The 22,725-nt window shown below is 45.6% G+C and overlaps 2 protein-coding genes across 2 annotated transcripts; one reads left to right on the forward strand and one right to left on the reverse strand.

The window, feature by feature from the left end:
* Positions 1 to 493: 493 nt before the first annotated feature.
* LOC120631461 (RAC serine/threonine-protein kinase) lies at positions 494 to 6,922 on the reverse strand. Its single transcript, XM_039901064.1, has 4 exons — positions 6,334 to 6,922; positions 5,278 to 5,452; positions 2,675 to 3,652; positions 494 to 2,538 (listed from the first exon to the last, which is right to left on the reverse strand). Exons 1-4 carry the CDS (start codon positions 6,630 to 6,632, stop codon positions 2,473 to 2,475), a joined length of 1,518 nt encoding a protein of 505 aa, XP_039756998.1. The 5' UTR covers positions 6,633 to 6,922; the 3' UTR covers positions 494 to 2,472.
* LOC120631462 (protein stoned-B-like) lies at positions 5,574 to 22,405 on the forward strand. Its single transcript, XM_039901065.1, has 17 exons — positions 5,574 to 5,609; positions 8,049 to 8,252; positions 8,969 to 11,272; positions 11,343 to 12,802; positions 12,872 to 13,040; positions 13,135 to 13,443; positions 13,519 to 13,734; positions 15,850 to 15,994; positions 16,252 to 16,380; positions 16,529 to 16,634; positions 16,774 to 16,942; positions 17,008 to 17,122; positions 17,189 to 17,352; positions 19,313 to 19,467; positions 19,877 to 19,989; positions 20,066 to 20,160; positions 20,651 to 22,405. Exons 3-17 carry the CDS (start codon positions 9,000 to 9,002, stop codon positions 20,778 to 20,780), a joined length of 5,748 nt encoding a protein of 1,915 aa, XP_039756999.1. The 5' UTR covers positions 5,574 to 5,609; positions 8,049 to 8,252; positions 8,969 to 8,999; the 3' UTR covers positions 20,781 to 22,405.
* The last annotated feature ends 320 nt before the right edge of the window (positions 22,406 to 22,725 follow it).

Below are 22,725 nucleotides of genomic sequence, written 5' to 3' on the forward strand. Positions count from 1 at the left end.
AAGGGAGAATAATAGTCATTTAGCTTCAATAATACTGTTAATTAATGAAAGATAAAGTGCCATCCTCTGTAATTTTTTTAGCAAGCGCAAATGGTTACAAGATTTTAACAGGATAAAGGTAGTTGCAAAACCGAGTGCGAGGGGAATACATCGTCCGCCAGCTCACTGTACGATTCGCGCGCACATCGTCACAAAAAACAGACACCATGAAGTTAGACTCCGATTGCGAGCGACCAAATCTTGTACTAAGAGTGCAGATCAAGAAAGCCTCTTCGATTTTCGCCGTCAGTCGAGCTTGGTGATTACGTGTCTCACAACAGGCTTGCGATCTAAACTGTCAAACGCCACTTTTGTAGTTGATATTTATATTGTAGTGTGGTTCTACAGCAAATACTACGATTTACGTCACAACCCTGTGGTGAGATAGGTAAGTTATGTGCGAGGACTCGCACTAGGCAGGTCTAGCCGCAGGGAAGGCAAATAAAACACATCGTTTGAATCCTATCTTTAATATATACAAAAAGAAAATAATATATGGTGGGGCGCGCGAACACGAGCTCCGCCGCCCCGACGAAGCGACCGTCGAGCACTCGCCAATTACATCCGTTACAGTTATATATTTAACATACACAAAATATAATATTATAATATGACGGGGGCGAGTCTACAACCGCCGGGCACGGGGTGGCTGGCGCCAGCCGGGCACGGGGTGGCGGCACACCCTAGTGTTATGTACATTACCCGCAGAAACCTCACCGCTGTGATGATGACGATGCAAAAAATCACACGGGTCCGTTGTATCTTTGCCGCGCGACAAAAGGGAAAACTAACGAACATACGTTCTAAACGTTACCGCGTACGTGTACGTGCCAATCCTCCATACATGAATCAATTCTATACATTCAGCAAACGTATTCCAACAAAAGCCAGCCTTCTAATAAAATTGTGGCTTCGAAGATGTTAAGCTACCTGACCCGGTCATCGAAGGTGTCACCAAAAAGCTATTATATCAAAATGGCGTCTTGTTCTCCTATGAGGCGTTATCTGGAATATGCACGTTCGATCCTCAATGAAAGGCGTATGTGAATCGTACTGAAAAAAGACACTTCTTATATAAACTGTAATCGAAATCATTGTTACCATTACATTTCACACATCTTTGTCTATACACCAGCTTATGCGATATTAAATTCGTTCATAAGACGTCTGACGCTACAACTCGTTTATTTGATGTATTATATACAATGTAGCTCCCTTTCCCCTACTTTTTCTTCTCCCTCATGTTAGCCTAAGCGTGACGTCCTTGAAATTTCACTCTCAATCTTCACGCAAATAAAGCCCATTTGTTGCATAAGTTGCACTTAATTAATCAAAATCAAGAAAAACCAACGCCATAACACAACATAATTATCTGAAAGCCTTAAAAATGTCAATATCACCATTACATTGACATCTATTAGGAGAGTTGTAATGTACTAAAATCCATTGCCTAGAGGCATAGGTTGTTATGTGACTGCTGGCTTAAGAAACACTCGCATCCATCCATCTATTCATATGTGAGCCAATTCCTCATAATGGTTGCCTGGAAGAAATCACTATGAGTGAGAAGGCCGCCTTTGTTACACAAATTTAATTGTACCTTTGTTGTTTTTCTCGTTTATTTTTTTTTTCTTGTGTGCAATAAAGTATTTTTGATTTGATTTGATCCAAAGGAAACTCAATTCATTCATTCGTAAAATTGCTATCGCGCTTCGACCAATGATGGAGTACTATTGCTATCTCGTTTCAAATTCTCTGAACGCGGTTGCTTGTCTCGCCATAGTTCGTGAAGCGCGATTGATAGAGCATAGATTTTATTAAAGATTCCTTCAAAAACTTATGACTATTACCCCATTAAGTTAATAAATGTACTTTTCATTCACGTGGCCGGTATTTACGAGCTCGCAGTCGCCGTGTCTACTGACGTCGCGAGTCGAAGCTGCGAGGCTCGCCACAGACAGAACGCCCGGGCGCTTCTAACAATTAATCTGCAACTGTATTTCTTTTTGCACTTTTGTCAGCATTCCTTGTACGAACCTCGTCGCTGTTTAGCCAGCTTTAAAACATTATGGGATAAGCTATCGCAGCCGAAACGCAAACGCGCCTTACTAGTGTGTGCCGGCGGAAATACACAAACTTAAAAAATGGTAATAATGTGATCACAGAGCCAGTAAAGTGTCGCGCAAGTCGCCGGCGAAAATGCACACAACAGCTCACAACCGCTCACAATAAGGCTTTATGGGAAACCGGCCGACTTTGCGCATTCTCTTTTTGGGTGAAATGAGGTTAATTAATTTTAAGAGAACGTCTCCACAGTTTACAGAAATAACCACGTAAATTTATTCAAACATTACCGGGATATCAGTCTACTTGGATTCAAAATGCATAGAATTGACCCTTCGAGTGCTGCGGCGGCGGCGGCGCGGGGAGCCGCTAGTGGCGGCGGTCGGCGCCCTGCGACAGGTGCGACAGCGCCGAGTGCGCCGACGAGCAGATGTCCTGCGAACAGTTAATGATTTTTTTGAACAGTTCCTACTTCTCGCCATTTAAGGAATACTAGAAAGACCTAGCCGAGCACTTTAAGTTTTGATTCACAACACATTCTGCGATTTATGAGGCGGCCCTGGGGCCGTACCTGGTAGCTGAACTGCGGGAAGTGCTCCTCCTGGATGCGGGCCAGGCCCGCGTCGCTGTCGGGCGGCGTGAGCTCCACCGACTCGCCCGTGAACTCGGAGTCGAAGTAGCGCGTGTCGGTGTCGGAGTCCACCTGCGGCTTGAAGGGCGGCGCCACCTTCTTGGCCAGCAGGTCGGCCCAGCAGACGGCGGCGAAGAAGGCGTGCTGCATGATCTCCAGCGCGTCGTCGGGCCCCGCGCCCAGGCGGCGCGCCGGCTCCTTGCACAGCAGCGCCGCCAGCAGCGCGCGGCACGGCGCCGACAGCGCGCGCGGGAAGCGCACCTCCTCCTCCACGATGAGCTCGAACAGCTTGTCGTGGTCGCGGTTGTAGAAGGGCAGGCGCCCGCACACCATCTCGTACAGCACCACGCCCGTGCCCCACCAGTCCACGGCCGGCCCGTAGTCCGTGTCCTCCAGCACCTCGGGCGCCAGGTACTCGGGCGTGCCGCAGAACGTCTTGGTGGTGCGGCCGTACGTGATGTTGACCTTGCACAGGCCGAAGTCCGTGATCTTGATGTGGCCGTCCTTGTCGAGCAGCAGGTTCTCGAGCTTGACGTCCCGGTAGATGATGCCCTGCGCGTGCAGGTAGCCCAGCGCCGACACGATCTCGGCGCCGTAGAAGCGCATGCGCTCCTCGCTGAAGTTGCGCACGCGCGACAGGTGGAAGAACAGCTCGCCGCCGTTGGCGTACTCCATGACGAAGCACACGCGGTCGGCCGTCTGGAACGAGTAGCGCAGCGCCGTGAGGAACGGGTGCTTGGCCTTCTTCAGCACGTGGTTCTCCGTGATGGTGTGCGCCACCTCGTCCTTCTGGATGATGAGGTGCTTCTTGAGGATCTTCATGGCGTACAGCTTGCCCGTGCCCTTCTCGCGGCTCAGCACCACCTTGCCGAACGTGCCCTTGCCCAGCACCTTCACGAACTCGAACTTCTCCAGCGTCTGCAACAACCGGCGCTGCGAGTTAGCGGCCGCACGGGGCACGGATTTTTTGAGTTTAGGATAGACTCGGGCTTATTTATGTTCGCGGTCAGGCATAAAACTAAGCGCACTAGCCTCTACACAACCGAATCTTTTCTTCAAAACGTGTCTTGTTAGTAATTGCCTCAGTGATAATGACACCTTGGTACATGTATGCTTTCTATTCCCACAAACGAGGAAAATATTCAGCAGCATCCACTTCATCTCTTATAAGAGAGGGATTCGAACTGTAAGATGTTAAGTGTTGAGCAATGACTTAGCAATGCTCTGCACGAGGAGAACAACACCAATTTAGGTACCAGATTTTAATAATGTAATTATACTGTCTTGAAAGAACAACCCAATACCCAATATCGTCATGCCTAATGATAGAGAAAGTATCACGTGTTTCAACACAACATTATTCTTCAGCATTCAGGTGGATCACTGACACTTGGCTCTAGTGACAAGACAAATATGCATATAGATTATAATTAATGCGAAAGTGTGTTGTTTGTTTGTTATTCCTTTACACCCTAACTTAGCATCAAACTACTTAATTTTTTACACAGACTTAGTTCAAAGGACAGGGAGTAAACACAAGCTACATTTTATGTAAGTAACTGGAGAACCCACAGTATTTTTAGTCATACCATAATAAAAGTGGTTGTAAAACGCCAGAAACAGGTAGTATATGAATATACTCCTAATTCTCAAAGATTTTTGTTTGTGTATCGTAGAATAAAAATACCCTACTTTCTTTCATATATATATATCATCATCTTGAACAAAAATAAAAAAAAGATGTATAGCAACCATGTGAGTCTTCACTGAGATATATTTTTCCTCTATATTATGTAAAGCTATGACGTATGTAGAATAACAAGGCTAGGGTTAAGGATATTATATTTTTAACCCAGGCCTGTATACAATTCTGGTTTTCCCAATTAAGTAATTGGAAATATGTTCATATTTCTTTATGCAAAAGTGTAATCTGTGTTTAAAAATAAATAAAGTGCATTAAGGAAAATCTGTAAGGCTAAATTAGTTAAAGAATGAAGTTCCATCACTAATATAGATACGAGGGAAAAGTACTTATTTCCACTTTGGCCCATTGCTGGTATTGTGTTGGTTTATTGGATTTGCTAATTTAAATCTTTTATTAAATAATTTTGTTGCTCTATGAAATGCAATATGAAAGAAACAAGACACTTTTATTTGTACACACTTTGCTTTAAAAAAGATATTTTTTTCACGTAGGGCAAGAAACAGAACCATAAGGACGGAAAAATAATATCCAGAATGTATACAAATATAAACAATAAAAGTATTTTAAAAATTTATCTAATTGAGGTTAGTCTTTTTTTCAGTCTCAGTCTAGTTCAAATAAATATGTGACATGTTTGATGATATCATTCAAGCCAACGAAGCTTGTACTAGGACACTGCAACTTCACATAGCATTAGCCTTTGGGAGGCTACAGTGGAAAAGATGTGGTACATTTGAAACCAGTCCCAAAAACAGTAGAGATAATTGTGATTCAGGTTACAGCCAGAGCAAATAGTGACTGTATAGGCGAGGCCTGGCCCAGATCGCGAGCGACTCACGATGCGCCGCGGGTCGCGGAAGCTGGTGCCTAGCTGCGCTATGTCGCGGTCGTCCACGTCAGCGATGCCCGCAAAGGCCGCGCCCGCTGTCTCCGGCGCGCCAACCGCGCCCGCGCCCTCACCGCCCCCGCTCAGCTGCGACGATACGTAGCGGATGGCGGCCACCCACTCCTCCCTGCAAGCACGCCACACTTCACTCTCATACCACACCAACTGCACTATCACTGTACACTAGCACTACAGTTTACTGATAAAGCTACATCATAAGATAGGAGCATTGAATCAGTCGCACAGGCCAGCTCAGTCTGTCTGCAGCTATTCATACCACACAGGTAAAGATTAGATTTTCAGACAATGTAAACAATTTAATATTTAATTCATATAAGTTTTATTTTAAAAACAAGTTTGTTATGAACCCCATCATTAAAAATTATAAAACAGGTGACTCATATTGAGTCAACACTACACTTGTAGGGCAGCATCCGCCACTAAATTGTCAAGCTATACATAATACTTGTATCGCACTCAAGTATTGTGTTTAACTAGAAATATGGATTTTTTACTTCACTATTTAGTAAAAGTTTTAACTTGAAACCTCAAACTATATAGGATAATGGAGTAATGCTTTGACATAATGTTCCATTTGAAAGCATACAAAGCAAAGCATTGCTTCAAATTTTTCAGTGAACCTAAAGCTTCAGTCAAATTTAACAACAGGTAAGATTGTAAGATTTAATGTTAGTTATCGTTATCAACATAATTATTCAGGCATGTCATCTGTACATTCTGCTTCTTTGTAACAATACATCATATTTCCAGGTACAAATAAGCAGCAATTCCTTTTTGGAAAATTGTTAACTTTTGTTAAACTTAAATTTAGTTTGAAGAAATTAAGTTACAAGACAAACCAATTATTTGTCAGTTGCACTCTCATTTATCTCCAGATTCCACATAAAGAAATTTAATAACATTTGACAATGTTCAGGGTCGCTTATTTACTACTCTTAGGACGCGTTGTTGTGAGTGACCACCAACCGGACTGCAGCGCGCACTCACCGCTCCTTTTCCGTGTCCACGGCGAAGTTGCGCTCGATGACAGTGGTCCACTGCAGGCCGCGAATGGTGAACACGTGCGGCCGCGGCTTGTCCACCGCCATGATCTGGCAGTCCCGCACCGTGAACTTGTTGAGCGGGTCGCGGTAGTTGTTGCGCTCGGGCTGCGCCTTGAAGCCCACCAGGTCGCCATTGTCGAACAGGATGAAGTAGCGGTCGCGCCAGTTACGAATGTGCTCGCCGCGCTTCAGCAGCCAGCCCTGCTTCACGATGGCCCCGGGCGCCACCTCCACCTCCGCCATGGCCCGCCCGCTGTTTGGCAACAAGCAGGCACCGCTGCGGCGTACACGTTACTCGCACGCCGTGTTTCACCTGTGCCCGATCGCGCTGCCTGTGCAAGCACTACACATGTTTCACTTCGCGGAGCGGATAAATACGCTGCCTAAAAGATTTTTCAGGCTCAACAAACGACACGAATTAGCGACGTAGCCTCGCGGCAGTTAAGTGACTAGATTTAAAAGTCCCGAATTGGAGCAAAACACCTAGCGCTCGTTCATGTGGCTAGTGAGAATAGCGCTTAGAAAAAAAGAGACAACCGAGCGAACAAATTTTACGACTAGGACTACATATTTGGCCGCGTTATATCCTATTTTGACAAATTAGTACCATATGTCTGCCGCTAGGTGATTAAACGGCGCTGTTGTCCATTTATTTTCTCACGTTTCAATCCACGCTCAACTCGGAATTTTTGTGCACATACAAAGATTCTGAGTCTGCTCAAATCAATTGGAAGTTCAATAATTATTGCCAGAAATGCTGAAGACCATTCTTTCCGCATATGATGTTTCTCTTCTCCATTGAATAAATTACATTAATGTGACAGTCTGCGGATAATTTTGAAGTTTATATTAAAACTGGGCACGTGGTTTTCATAAATAGCAGTGTGATTGTGATAGTACTTCCAAATGAAACGCGCGCAGATGTAAGACAGCCGGGGATTCTAACTTGCCCACCCCCCACATACCATAAGGGGGTTAATATGTCAAAGAATTTTAAAAGGTTTTTTTTCAATTTCCCGAATTACTCTACTTGTAATATTTTACTTTGTATGATATTATACTTTATATGATATTATACTTACTATTTACTATATTATTTTACTTTTATATGATATTATACTTTTTGTTAGTATTTTTGGTAAAGATATTTATTTCTAAATATTGAATTTGAAAAAAAATTGTGTGAACATACTGTTCACTTACTGGAGTAAGTAGGTTTAGAAGGCATGCATTATAATATTATGTATAACCAACGACTTGTATAACAGTTTTTTTATTTTACGCTACATATTAGGAATTCTAGGTATAGTGAATTACCATTTATTATTATTATCTAAAAAAGAATCCTTTAGCCAGCTATAGCAGTTATGTTAAATCCATACCCCTAATCGGTTTTATACGCAACATCGTACCGGAATACTAAATTGCTTAGCGGCACGTGTTTGTTGCTACAGGGGTAAGTAGCCCGGCCAAAGCCTCCTAAAAGACGAGCAGTAATTAGTTGGAGTCGTTCTCAAAATTATTTGAACTACGATGAAACTTGAGAAATATTACCTAACCTACCCTGCTTCCGCCATCCCGCATTACGACAGCGTGGTGACTAAAAGTCGCATCCTAATATGCGGCTCGTTTTATCTAAGCCACTAACCTCACTGCCAGCGGGCGCCAGCTGGGCGTAGTCTGAGAGGCAGCTCACAGCGCGCGCAGGCCGGTCGATGCGGGTGGCTGGAGCGCGGCGCAAGTGGCGCTTACGTAAGAGGACGCCGCGCGCAGCCGCGGGCGGGTCGATGGCGCGCCTCGGCCTCAGTGTCGAGCCAGGCGCCCCGAGCGCCGCCCGCTAGCGAGTGCAGTGTTGCAATGAAGGTACAGCCCCTCCGCCCCGTAGCGCGCTAGGGTAGCCGTAGGTGCCGGCGGGTACGTCTCGTAGCTAGCCGCCGCGCCCGCGAGCCCCCGCGGCGCATGTCACTCCACGCTCGATACCATTTCGATTCCTCTCATATTCCGACTTCCACAGAGAATCATCACTTCTGTGGCATATCTGTTTCGTGCAAAATCTTCATGCGATTCAAATCACTGCGAGGGGAATTCCATTGCTCATCGCCCTTTCTCCCTCGTCTCCCTGAATGTCTGTAGCCTCATACCCGCTGCATGTATATGTGTCACTGTGTATAGTCTTCGCCCACGGACTAAATTGAGGCAGTCGGCGCGATCAATATGATAAGAGTTAGCGGTCCTTTTTTATTCTTTGACATCTTGCGTTTTTTTACTAGCTTACTTAAGATTGTTCAAAAAGTTTGCATGTCTTAATGATGACGCAATGTATAAATTTCCATTAAAAATTCTCCTTTTAAACTGCGATTGGCTAAATAGAGAAAAAAGATGTTTATTAATAAAGATTATGTTTTTCACTTATAGAACTAACGAATTTAATTGTTCTACGTTTCAGATTTTGTCAAATTTATTAATCATTCTAGTACAAATTATTGTTATAACCACTGCTACAGCGAAGTTATAGTGACCGAGTTCATACTTTAGTCAAGAAAATATAAACGGTAAAAAGTATTTTTGTTTTTTTGCAGCAACGCGAAAATCACCTGAGAAGGTCATATAATGCTAAAATTACCCAAAGGCCTTAAAAAGAAGAAAAAAGGCAAAAAATCAAAACGTAAAGGGGAGGAGGAGCTGTTTACTGAAGAAGAGTTAGAAAAATATAGGAGAGAGCACCAACAACACGAAGAAAGTGGCGAGGCATCGGCTAAAGAAAATGAAGAATGGTCTAAGTTTAAGGATCTAACAACTGGCGTTGACACTGTTCTCAAGAAAACCCAAGGCGATCTCGATCGGATAAAGTCTACTTCTTTCTTTCAACGTGTCAAATCCGTTCCTAAGGAAGTGAAGCCAAAAAAGGAAGAACCGCATAGACCAGTAGTTGAAGTTACTGAGGCCGACTTTCCTCAGTTACTCGCGGCCAAGGCAGAAGCCGATAACGGGGAAAAAAGTGATTACGGAGTCACTGACGACGAGTCTGAATACGAAGAAGATCAGGACGATATTTTCGATACTTCTTACGTAGACGCTGTTGAGCGCGGTGAAGTTAAACTTGCCTACGTTCCAGATTCTCCAGAAGAGTTTCAAGACGATGATATTTTTGATACATCTCATGTAGATGCACTTATTAAGGGGCAAGAAGCTAAGAGTACTAAGGGTAAAAAAGCCTTAGATATAGGCGTTGCTGTTGAAGTTCTAACCGGTCGCATTGATAATGTTCAAATAACAACTAAACGACCGAAAAGAGTTATACCCGGTGATTTGTTACTAGAGAGTACTGATGGAGAACCGCTGCCAATTGCAACATCGGTTGTAAGTGAACCTGTGGAAAAAAGTATATTAGATCTTGATACAGACGTACCAATTACGACTCCCATAGACCTAAGCGTTTCATTACACACTTCTTTACTGCAACAAAAAAAAGCGGAGAGCCAAGAAGCGTTACCTTCTACAACTAATGAAGTGAACGAAAATAACACCGAAGAAGTTGAAATCGATGAATTTACACTTTTAGCGGCAGAATCGCTAGAAGTAAGGTCTACTGTTACTAAACTAGAAGAAAAAGAGATAATTGTTGAACCAGTTTTACAAGAATCTTGGTCGGCATTCGAAGCGGATAAAAACGAGTCTGTTTTCGCCGAAGGAATTGTTGAGGATCAATTAGATGTAATAGATCCATACATTGATCAAGACGATCCTTTTGATACAAGTTTCGCTGATGCTGTGATTCCAACAACTAACTTTGATAAAATAAAACAAGAAGCGGTTTTATTAGAAGACGACGACGATTTCGATCCACGAGCGGAAGAGATACAATTAAGGCTAAATAATAGGCGTAAATCTTCAGTGCGTATACATTTGATAAATCCTTCGGGTATAAGAGAGTCTATTACATCGGATGATATCATAAACTCTGAAGAAAGTCAAAATCAAAGGGATCTTTTAGGGGGAAGTACAACCGATTTAACTCAATTAGGTGATTCTCCTTTAGATCCAGTAGATATTAATACCGGGGATATAGATCCTTTTGATACTACTATAGTTGATAAAATTGTAGCCCCAGGAAAAGTAGAATTAAAGTTATTAGAACAAGAACTAATTGGGAGCGCACCCTCGTCGTCTATTTATAGAGTGCCAAGTGATCCTGACTTTGATCCTAGAGCTGACGAACCCATACAAGCAGAAAGAAGAGCTTCACGTCCTGAGAACCTTACTGTTAGTAAAAGTGTGCTCTTTGACGTTGAAGGGACCTCGGATTTGGACAGTAAAACCAAGTCCGGCAAACCTTTAACACCATATTATACTCGAGAAGATTCGATTACTGAAGATTTAGACGAAGAAGCAGAGGCAAGGGATAAAGTCCCTGAAGTGTTAACACGAGCTCGCTCTGAGGAAGATTTGACAATAAACACAGCTTACGCAGTTAATAAACGGAGACATTCGGAGAACCCGCAGTCGATTCAAAACATAAATAATTTGAAAGCAAGTGATCTTCTTCATGGTAATCCTAATGAAATAGAAGTAAAAGTTTTAACACCAACTGGCCCATCGACTCATAATACTTCTACAAATCTAGATTCAGATCCATTTGATACTTCATTTGCTACTAACATTGAACCGAGTAAAACTGAGTTGAAGTTATTAGCCAAAGAATTTTCGTGCGACGACACCACAGTCACTGACGGAGAACCTGATTTGTTAGAAACTTCAGACGATATTTTTCATATTAAAGCGCTTACCCCTGAACCGTCTGATACTCGAAACTCACAAGAAGATTTCGATCCATTCGATACCTCTTTTGCAAGCGATCTCAATCCAGGAAGAACTGAAATTAAGTTACTTGAGTCTGAATTTATGAATTAAGTCATTAAATTCTATCAAAATGGCGTTCAACCCTTTCTTAAGCATGAACGAGACAGCACCAGTGTCGACTGAAGTTCTTAATCCCTTCATGACTGATTCAGAGCCACCAGATTTTGGAACTGGAGATAATCCATTTGCCACCAGTAACCCTTTTTCAGATTTTGGTGATAACTATGAACCACAAGTAGGTGATACGGTGCCCACAGACATTTTTGGAGCGGCGGAACCTAAAGATGTGTGTGCAAAACATTTCGCCGAAACTGACCCTATGGATGTATTTGGAAATCAGACCATGGAAGCCGAGAAATTAATGAAACCGACTGAGCTCGAATTAGTTTCAACTATGGTTGACTGTAGTTATTTGAATGAAGAAGAAACTAAGGAGTTACAGTCATTGACACGACCATTACCTACAGAAACACAAAACTTAATTCTAACTGTAACAGGTCAAATGGAATTTACAAGTTCCGATTTGCTCGATCGGATTCCACCTACGCGGACTCCGAGCCCTGTATCAGTGCGTGACATTCATTCCCCGAGCCCTACGCCCGAACCGGATCTGTTCGATGAGGCCCCGGCCACGACTGACTTTAACCGCAACAAGCCGGCACGGCCTCCACCTGCCCGCCCCCCTCGCCCCGCACCGCCGCCGAGACCACAACAGCCTTCACAGGCGGCTGCCGATGACATTAATCTTTTTGACGCTCCTATTCCGGTCGTTGTTAAACCCACAAAGGAAGCAATCCTCAGTTTATACTCGGCTCCTAAGAAAGAAGAGAAACAGATAGACTTCTTGAGTGACGATATTCCTGAGCTATCTTCTGATGCAGAGATACAATCTCGTCCAACAGATATCATGTTGACATCTACAACTGCTGACTCCACTAACTTGCTGTTTAAAGAGCCGGCCACATCGATCGCAGACAATGTTCCAGAGCCTGAGTCACAAAATGCAATATTCACAGCGCCGTCGGCACATGCTGTTGAAGAAGACGATGTACCAATGGACTGTTCTGAGCCTACAGCTGAAATTAACACTGCTTCGCTAAATGCGTCACCGTTCGCTGATATTAACGACGACAGTTTTCAAGTCCAACAAATAACTGAAAGTGAAACAAATCCATTTGAAATGGACGACGTAAAAGACCAATCACCTTTCAATGTATCCGATACGGAAATGCCCAAATATGAGGACGTTAAAATGACACCGAATGTCGATCATACCCCATTCTCTACAAACGAAGCGTTTATTTCCGCGCCTCCTTCTAACGTCAGTGGATCTCCCATGGACGTGTTCGGCGCGTACGAAGATAATCAAGCGAATATATTTAGCGCTGCGGAAGAATCGGTCAGCGCGGACATGCACACTGCGACCTCTGCCGATGTCGGTTGGGACGCAACCGAGACAATGGCCCAAGATGCTGCTTTCCCTTCATCTCAGGACGCTTTCGATGCGTTCTCCGCTAAGTTTGATTCCACCGGTGCGAACCACATGAACACAGGTAAATTAATTTAAAATTCTAAAGATTATCTACAGATTTGTTTACTTTACACGACTCTCTTTACCGCAGACGCATGGGGCGATAACGGTGCCGACGACGCGGTGCCAGCAGGTTTCGAGGCCGAAGCTTTCGACCCGTTCTTGAGTATGGGCGCCCCTCCGCCCCCCGCCGCCACGCCGCGACTCGAACACCAAGACTCGCGGGATTCCACCGATGATACATTTTCCGTATTTATTCGGTAAGTCTCGGAAAAGTTCAACAAATACAATACGTGTGTACAGTACACGTCGCAGTCGCGGGTTCGCCCGGAGTGACCGACGCCTGTCCCGCAGGCCCAAGGAGAGCGACGCGGCCGCCGCGCACTGCGTGCCCGTGCTGGCGCCGCCGCCGCGCGCGCCCGCGCCGCCCGACGCGCGCGCCAACCCCTTCGACGCCGAGCCGGCGCCGCGCCCCGAGCGCGCTGCCGGCGGGCCCGCGCCGGACGGCGGGCGCGCCGGCAGCGGCGCCGACACGCCGCCCACGCCGCTGTTCGACGACGACGTGTCCGTGCCGCTGGAGGCCTTCCCGCGCATCCAGTACGCCGGGCCCGGCTGGGAGATGCAGCTGCGCCAGCCCAACAAGAAGAAGATCACCGGCCAGAGGTACGGCGCGCCCGCCCGCGCCCGCCGCGCCCTCCGCGCCCGCCGCGCCCGCCGCCTGACGCGCGTGCTCCGCAGGTTCTGGAAGAAGGTGTTCGTGCGGCTGGCGGCGCAGGGCGACAGCGCGGTGGTGCAGCTGCTGAACAGCGCGGCCGACCGCGAGCCCATCCAGGAGCTGCCGCTGCAGGCGTGCTACTCCGTGTCGGAGGTGGGCGCGCAGCAGTTCGACCAGTTCGGCAAGATCTTCACCGTCAAGCTGCAGTACGTGTTCTACAAGGAGCGGCCGGGCGTCAGGTACACTTTACAGTTCTAAACCGCCTCTGTATTATTTTCATAAAGGCATTTAAAATTTTCTAAATTTTTCACAAAATTTCAAAAAGATATACTATACTTATGTTATTTTTTGTATATATATTGTATGTGGGCCAGTGAACGGTTGTTAATGTAAAAGTTAATTACAAGTTATCCGTTCCGACAAAGGTAACGACAGACAGCACGACAGGGTAATATATCATTGGACGACCAAATACAACGTGTAAATGAAAACAGAAATAATACTTCAGAGGCTTTATAGGTACATTATTTACTGTCTCTGAGACTTATCTGTGAAACCGAAACGCTAATGGTTTTTGAGTAAACCATTGCCATAGTAATTATTGAAAGAAATCAGATACAGCCCTAACATCACATGCAAAAGTAAAATCAAGTGACTCCTGCCACTTCATTAGGTACGCGTCGCGTAGCGTAGTTACTATGCACGTCTGTCTTTTATCGTCAATTGGGCGTCATAAGTTAACACTTAAAATGTTTTAAATTTGTTTGTATGGAAAAATAAATAAGCTTCTGTTAATTTTTATCTTTACAGGTTGGTTCCGTATGAAATATACTTATGCACCCTTCAAGCGTATTTCGTGATTCCGTTACACGTTTTGTAGTTATTTGGCGCCAGGGAGGTCTTCAAAAACGGTGAGCGCTGGGAATTTAAGTACGAGGTCCCGGGTTCGATTCCAGAGGAGGCTTTCACCGTGGCTATTTGCCACTCTACCGACAAAGACGTGCCGCCAAGCGATTTAGTGTTTCGGTGCGATGTCGCGTGGATCCCATTAGGGGTATAACTACCATACCCCGTAACAGGTTATCCCGCTACCATCTTAGACCGCATCGTCGCTTGCACCTGGTGAGATTGTAGTCAATGGCTAATTTGTAGAGAATTAAAAAAATGTATATATAAAGTTAAAACATACCGCACCCACAACATGTCTTCAAGTTGGAAGTAGAATACAACATCACCGTGCGTGAATAAAAAAAATTCGTGAGATAAATAAATGGCAGGAATCCCGCGTTGGAATTTGAGGGTAGGTAAGTAAAGATTCTAGAATCAGGGAACGACAACACATATGAAAGGACTTTATGCGTGTACTTACTTTATTTTCTTTTAAGACGTTAAAACCTATATAAATAACTTTAACTGTGATTCTGATAAAACTGTATAATGGTATAACTTCCATTTGATCGCATACAAAAGCGGGCTGTTCGACTTGTTGACAATTCCAAATTGTCTTCCGGGGCCCCGAAGAGATGTCAACTCCCTTTGAGTGTTATATATATATATATATATACATATATCGACTCTATAATGAGGAGTGTTCTGAAGAGTTGTTTGCATTGGTAGGCCCCTTCCCTGTTCTATGGCCGCACCTCACGCCGTAAAAATAAATTCCACCCTCATCATCTGGATGCCCGGTTTTCTTCTACTATTCGCAATACCAGATCATTTCTACCGCGCACTTGCAAATTGCGGAACAATCTCCACCTGATGTTTACCCTACACACTACAATCTAGGGTTATTCAGAGAGTGGGTAAAAAAATAACTTAAAAGTCGGCAACGCATCGGTGGCGATGGCGGTTTTCGATTAGCTTTCTGTATACGACTCAGCTGAAAAAACCGTCAGTATAGATTCGCATTTTGATCAAAGAAAATAGCTAATTTGTATGAAAATGCGTACCGACCTGGACCTACGCTTTAATTCTCATTTTGGCTTTGATTCAGCTTTCGGATTTTTATATTTAAAATGCGTTTATGTGTCTCTGACTCACGAGTGTCGAGGATGCTTGGTCGACCGTATGGGGACGGGCTCGGGAGTGCGCAGCGTGAACGCTGCTATACCACGCCTCTATCGAAAATATTTTGTAAATTTGGTTAGTAGGATCAATCGCTATGCCCATGTTAGAAGAGGTCGCAGTTGAATTTGTTATTTCTGGTTTGGTCGAATGTCCCGGCAGCTGATAACCTGAACCGTCAGCATAACTGCAATAATAATTTGTTTGGCGGTAAGTTTTGTTCGTTGATTTGTCTACGAATATAAAAAAAACGATTATCGATACTACAAGCTACGATTGCCCCTCAGGCCGGGGCAGGTGACGAAGGCGGAGCGCATCACCAACAAGCTGTCGCAGTTCGCGGCCTACGCCATCCAGGGCGACTACCAGGGCGTCAAGGAGTTCGGCAGCGACCTGCGCAAGCTGGGCCTGCCCGTGGAGCACGCGCCGCAGGTACCGGCGCCGCCCACTGGCCGCTTTCCGACTTCCTAGGCTTGCATTTATGGATTATCGATCACTGATGTATGCATAATTAGTACAACTAGTGGTAGCATCGATTCGAACACTCATAATCAAGGAGTGCTAGGAGATCGGTCGGTACGGAAACCTCATCACAGGAACTGAAAACTGAATAAGTAGTTCCTCAAATAATGAGATAGCTAGAATACACACGCGAGCTTTTGCTAAACGTGATCTCTCTCTTGCGGCAGGTGTCGCAGCTGTTCAAGATAGGGTCGCTGAACTACGAGGACGTGAAGCAGTTCTCGTTCTGCGTGGAAGAAGCCTTGTTCCGGCTCTCCGCGCATCGCGACCGCGCGCTCACCTACAAGATGGAGGAGGTACTGACCCGCGTCTGCAGCCATAATCGCATGCAGTGCATTATGTCCAAAAACTCGACCCGACCCGACTCGATCATCAGTCCGAGAAGAGAATATCAAAACGAGTCGTGAACGCGTTTCTGTATTTCCGGCCGCTCGCCGGGCGCAGGTGCAGATCACGGCGGTGGACGAGCTGTACGTCGAGCAGGACGCGGAGGGCTCGGTGCTGAAGCAGATCGCGCGCGTGCGGCTGTTCTTCCTCGGCTTCCTGAGCGGTGAGCACGCGGCGCCGCCGAGCGCCGGCCCGAGACTCGGCGCCGCCGAGCGCCGGCCCGAGACTCGGCGCCGCCGAGCGCCGGCCCGAGACTCGGCGCCGCCGAGCGCCGGCCCGAGACTCACCGCCGCTCTGCGCAGGCATGCCGGACGTGGAGCTGGGCCTCAACGACCTGCGGCGCCAGGGCCGCGAGGTGGTGGGCCGCCACGACATCATCCCCGTGGCCACCGAGGAGTGGATCCGCGTCGAGGAGGCCGAGTTCCACGCGTGCGTGCAGCCGCAGGCCTTCGACGACGAGCAGATCATTAAGTACGCCTCGTAGTCCGACGAGGGCCGCTCGCATCGCGGGTCAGTGACCGCACGCTCGCCCGCAGGTTCAAGCCGCCCGACGCGTGCTACCTGGAGCTGATGCGCTTCCGCGTGCGGCCGCCCAAGAACCGCGAGCTGCCGCTGCAGCTGAAGGCGCAGTGGTGCGTCGCGGGCAGCAAGGTACGGCCCGCGCCGGACGCCCGCCGCCCGCGACGCGCCGCGCCCGACTGACCGCCCCGCCGCCAGGTGGAGCTGCGCGCCGACGTGCTGGTGCCGGGCTTCGCGTCGCGCGCGCTGGGGCAGGTGCCGTGCGAGGACGTGGCCGTGCGCTTCCCCATCCCCGAGTGCTGGATCTACCTGTTCCGCGTGGAGAAGCACTTCCGCTACGGCTCCGTCAAGTCCGCGCACAGGTGCGTGGCGCTTCAACTTTAATGTTTGGGAGTCGTTCTTTGCGAAGGCAATGTTTACTTTTTTAAAAATACAATTTAACCTAGCTTACACATACTGTAGTATGAAGACAGAACATTCGGCTACTTAGAGGTAAACGCCTACATTAATTAACTATAAAAAACTAATAAAAAGTAAATCAAAAGAACAAAATAATATGATTATATACAAGCATAAAATAAAGAAACAGTCAAAATTCAAAAGGACACTGATAAAAAACATTTTATGCATATAAAGTTTATAATAAAAAATTCATTAAATTATTATACTTTACTTAAAGTTAATAGGACTGATCGCCGGAATTCGGCCAGAGAACCACAATGTATGTCTACAATATTGAACATAAAGTTGACATAACCTGACTTGGGACTGGCGGTTGGCACCCATAACTGTTGAACGGCGAGGGAAAGTCAAGAGGGTTTTAATAGGACTCCTCGGATATCTCACAATAGCTCTGTAATAGAGAAGAACAATCAATTTCATTACTAAGAATCTTAAATGAAAAAACGAGGTCTAGTTTTCTTTTACGTATTTCCAATGATTCTATATCAGAAAAAAAATTTAGACGCTCCCAAAAGTAAGATGCCAAAGAAAGCGCTTTTGAACCCGCTCAATCCTACGCATATGCTACGAATAATGTGGTCGCCAAGCGGTACTGCCAGAGGCACTACAAAATAGTAAGTTCCTACTAGTGATTTATACAACAGTATTGTTGTATTGGGTTTAGTAAATTCCTTACCGTTACGTATCACAAACCCTAACATTTTTGATGAAAGTTAACTTTAAACCAACAGATAGTCGAAAGCTATTTTACACGATTTCAACTCTAGACATCTGTATCGATATACTCGTATATATGTAAAGAAAACCTACTTTTTTGCTCGGAAAACTCCCCATGTTTACGATAAACGACATAGTAAAAGATATCAAAAAAGCTGCCTGTTCCGTTAAGTCATGTTATGCCAAGCTTACTTTGTTATAAACGCCTTTCCAACATCGCAAAAATAAATAAAAATAGTTTATTTAAGAAAAAACGTACGAACTACGTTCTCGAATACCTGATACGAGTATCTATCAGGTATCTGGCTGATATCTCTCAGGTATCCGGGAACGCGTATTTCCTAGTCCCATTCAAAAGTATTCTTATAAGTAAACTATAGAACTTATTCATTTCAATTTTATCAAAAGGTTGAAATTGTACTATGTTCGAAGTGAAAGTTCGTCTGGCGCACCGCTCATAGATTTGTCCGTAGCTAGCAAGTTAAGCTGCACGATCACGATCCAAGGTGAAAGGCTCGATCGGGTAAGCGCGGGCCGCCGAGTGCGCCCGAACGAGAAAGCTGCTCTTTGCCGGTGTCTCTGTGTTTAGTATATTTTATGTTATTATCGGTACGTAATAATATTTATTGGAGTTTACTCCTTAAGAATCGATTTTCATACATAAGGCGCTCGGTATGAGAAAAATGTGAGGAGTAAAATCTACTAATGAATGACCTCGTTACGTTTTCGCTTTGCGACGTCGCATGCCCGGCAACCGTGAAGCGCAAACATGCAACGTCGCTTTCGTTTAACTTATTTTTCCTTTTTAAGTTACCAAGGAAACCGAATAATATCTAGATAAAGAAACAAACACATAAATGTATAGGACAGAGTGAGTAGAAAACATAATACATTTATTTACCTATTCTAGTTACCATGGAAACTAAATATATGTAACTATATACTATTAGGATAAATGTAATGTAAACATTCCATTTATCCTAATAGTTAAGATACATCCACCTCAATCTCTCGTAGTCTACTTTTAAGAAGTTACACTTTTGCCGTGTGTGAATAAATTGCACAGGAGGCTCCGCACGCAGGCTCGTTTCGTGCGGAACTCTGTAGCCGTGTGACCGTATCGTTCTCGGGCGCGGCGCGCAGGCGCACCGGCAAGATCAAGGGCATCGAGCGCCTGCTGGGCGCCGTGGACGCGCCGCAGGAGTCGCTCATCGAGGTGACGTCGGGCCAGGCCAAGTACGAGCACCAGCACCGCGCCATCGTGTGGCGCATGCCGAGGCTGCCCAAGGAGGGCCAAGGTGACGCCGCGCACTGACTCCTTCAAGAGTACCATTGTTTTTACTCGATAGAAGAATATACTTCCGATTGTATCACGCGTCTCTGCTCACTGGATTCATATACTAGAGTTAGACCGTTTCTCGAGCTTTTTCCTGTCAAATGTCAATTAATATTTTGAAAGTACCTAATGAAAAAATAATATGCCGTGAATACCATAAAATCAGATATACGTTTATTAAAAATGGTATAGCGATTTCAGGTGACTCTAAATTTAGCGAATCACTGTGTTAGTTGCCATCGAACGAGCTGCCTAATCCATATTTCGCATTCTGAAACCTATATTTCCTCGCTTTCCGACCGTGTCGGCAGATACAATTGCGTAATGCCAATAATGGTTCGAGCGCGCCTCGACCGCTCGTGTGCCCGCAGGCGCCTACACCACGCACAACCTGGTGTGCCGCATGGCGCTCACGTCGTACGACCAGGTGCCGGAGGAGCTGGCCAAGTGGGCCTACGTGGAGTTCACCATGCCCGCCACGCAGGTCGGTGCAGGCCCGAGCGCCACACTACGCCGCCTCGGCTAGCCCGTGCGGTGCACTGTACGCCCCCTCCCCGCAGGTGTCGCACACCGTGGTGCGCTCCGTGTCGCTGCAGCAGCACGACGGCGAGCCGCCCGAGAAGTACGTGCGCTACCTGGCGCGCCACGAGTACACGTACGTACCCCCGGAGCACGGGTGCACCCATCCTTTGCATTTCTTTCTTGACAGAAAAACCAGTGGGCACCCGTCAATCGAGATGTCAGTGGGCATCATATCGATCTAGTACCCGCCCACTACAGGGCGCGGGTCTCCTCTTTCCAGAATGAGAGCATCACTGGTAAAGTGCGGGTCGGTGGCTTCCCACTCCTTTAAAACCGTAATAGAGAACTCTCAGGTATGCAGGTTTCCTCGCGATGCCATGTTTTCCGTTACCGTTAAAGCAAGTAATAATTAATTGGTTAAAAGGCACGTAACCTAAAACAGAGACGCCTTTCGGGAATCGAACTCGCCCGCGGACAGTGAATCCCACTAGGCTCATCGCTTTTCTAGCTTAGGATGTCAGTGGTAATGACGGGAAACATAAACTGGTGACCAAAGGGAGATGCGCATTAGTATTAGTTCGCCGCTTGCCCGCGGGCGCACGCACTGAGCCGCTTGTCCGCAGCGTGGGCATCGAGCGCTCGAGCGGGCCGGCGGCGGCGGCCTACGCCGTGGCGGCCAGCAAGGAGCCCGAGCGCGCGGCGCCGCCCGCGCCCGCGCCGGCGCCGCCCTCCTCCGACTCCGACTCCGACTAGGCCGTGACCAGCCCGGCGGCCGTGTGTCGCACTGCGACGCCGCAGGAACATGGAACTCATCACCATTGTTCGAACGCTCAAAATTGACGCAGTCGACATCCAACGCTCCTTAAGGGGCGTTCGCAAAACAGAAATAAGAAACTGTAGTTGCGACTCGAGCCGTCCCTTCGACGTCGAGTTTGAATAATTTCACACTTCACGCGAGCAGCTTCGGTCAGCTAGGGTGTTAGTAAACGACAAGTAGCCCGACGTTAAAGGAACTGAGAAGATGTCCTTTAGTAGTTTCTACTCGCAACTTAAGCTTGCACTCGGTACTCTGAGCGAGTGGAGACCCCGATCTGGCCGCGCAGCTAGCAGCCGCTCAAGACCAAATTCTAGCCAACTCTATAAAATAAATTCTAAGATGGTCGATAATAAAATGCCAAAACAGAAATTCATTAAAATTTTGAGCTTTCAGAACATTGAGTAAGACTTGGGCTAAAAAAATACTATTTTTAATACAGGAATATACTTTCGTACAGCGTTTACTTACCCGGTTAAATGATTTTGAGAAAAATTAAAAACACATGATTTTTGTAGCATCTTTCGATATGTTACGTCAGCGTATTTGTTCTACTTTGTAGAATTATACAAATTAATTCTAAAAAATACTTCATAGTGCATAGAGATAATTGAAATCGTATCTCTGCCTCTTAGTCATAATAACTATGCTGCTAAGGTGTCAGTCGCCACTAAACATATTGTGTTGTATATAAAAACTTGCTTATTCTTGATATAAAATGAATACCAACGTGTAAGTCGCATGCAGTGAATATGTTTGTGAAATTGGTGAAATATAATAATATGAAAGAACAAGATATAATAATAGGTTCATAAGATAATCTAATGATAACTACTTAAACATGAAAAATATTTATTAAATGTTATATAGATGAGTGATAACAAACGGTTCACAACCATCACTATGCAGTCACACAGTGTTCCGACAATCACAATATCAAAAGATGACTTTGCTATCGCGGCCCGCGTTCAAATCTGCATCAAGGTCTGTGCGCTCCAGTTGGGCAATTGAACTAGTTCGTGCGGCGCAGTGCTGTGAGGCCTCACAGTGATGTCTGTGACTACGAGTGTTAGGCTCGAGACACACGCTCGCAAGTTACCTGTTCAAACAATACCTGTATATTTTTTGTATATTAGTTTAAGGTCATGTTAGTGTTCCACGCAGTATAAGTAACTTAGTTGTCGGTTACACAGTATTATATAATCTCCTATAACGAGTGTAAATTGATATTAACAATATTTCTTGTAACTAACCGCGCTTAAATGTAGGCAGAAATCTGTATATAAATAATAAATGTAATGAGTATTTTAGGATAACTTGTAATAGTCAGTTGCCGGACAGTCCCGCCGCTCGGTCGCGGTGGCTGAGTCGGTGAGCCGTTGCTACGTGAAATGTTTGAGTAGGCGTGCACTAGCACGCATTCCCGTGTAAATGTTTTAATATCATAATATTCTTGCGCCGCCACGTCGCTTCAAATTAAAGAAGAATACTATTTAAGGGCATATCGTAACAAAATGATAAAGTAGATAGTAATTATCTTCAGCGGGGTGGCTAGTGTGACGAGAGGCGCTCTCGTCACACTAGCCGGCGCCATCTAGCGAGTCTACAGTATTCCAGTATTGTACCATACAAATCGTAGTTGACATTCACGCGATCGAGTAGTCGTAGGTAGATCTCGCGCTAGGCACCTGCTCGCGTGTCCGGACGGCATGCTCATATAATCTTAACATATATCGGTACTTTTAAGTAGATAACTGTCAAACATTTATTTTAGCCAACTAAGAAACCAACCTTCTATATTTGATGGGAGAAAATATTGGAAATGAAGGTCCAATTATGTAAATAACTAAAATTGCAAAGCAAGAGGACGTGCACGAACTAATA

This window comes from Pararge aegeria, chromosome 18 (assembly GCF_905163445.1).
Source record: "Pararge aegeria chromosome 18, ilParAegt1.1, whole genome shotgun sequence".
Lineage (NCBI taxonomy): Eukaryota > Metazoa > Arthropoda > Insecta > Lepidoptera > Nymphalidae > Pararge > Pararge aegeria.

Bases quoted from the DNA above. Each gene is read 5' to 3' on its own strand.
- LOC120631461 (XM_039901064.1), bottom strand. From the start codon at position 6,632: ATGGCGGAGGTGGAGGTGGCGCCCGGGGCCATCGTGAAGCAGGGCTGG. The intron at 5,453-6,333 runs GTGAGTGCGCGC...GCGTGCTTGCAG, and splicing joins GTGGACACGGAAAAGGAGCG to GGAGGAGTGGGTGGCCGCCA. The intron at 3,653-5,277 runs GTGAGTCGCTCG...CGGTTGTTGCAG, and splicing joins TCCGCGACCCGCGGCGCATC to ACGCTGGAGAAGTTCGAGTT.
- LOC120631462 (XM_039901065.1), top strand. From the start codon at position 9,000: ATGCTAAAATTACCCAAAGGCCTTAAAAAGAAGAAAAAAGGCAAAAAA. The intron at 11,273-11,342 runs GTTACTTGAGTC...CCCTTTCTTAAG, and splicing joins CCAGGAAGAACTGAAATTAA to CATGAACGAGACAGCACCAG. The intron at 16,381-16,528 runs GTACTGACCCGC...CGCCGGGCGCAG, and splicing joins TCACCTACAAGATGGAGGAG to GTGCAGATCACGGCGGTGGA.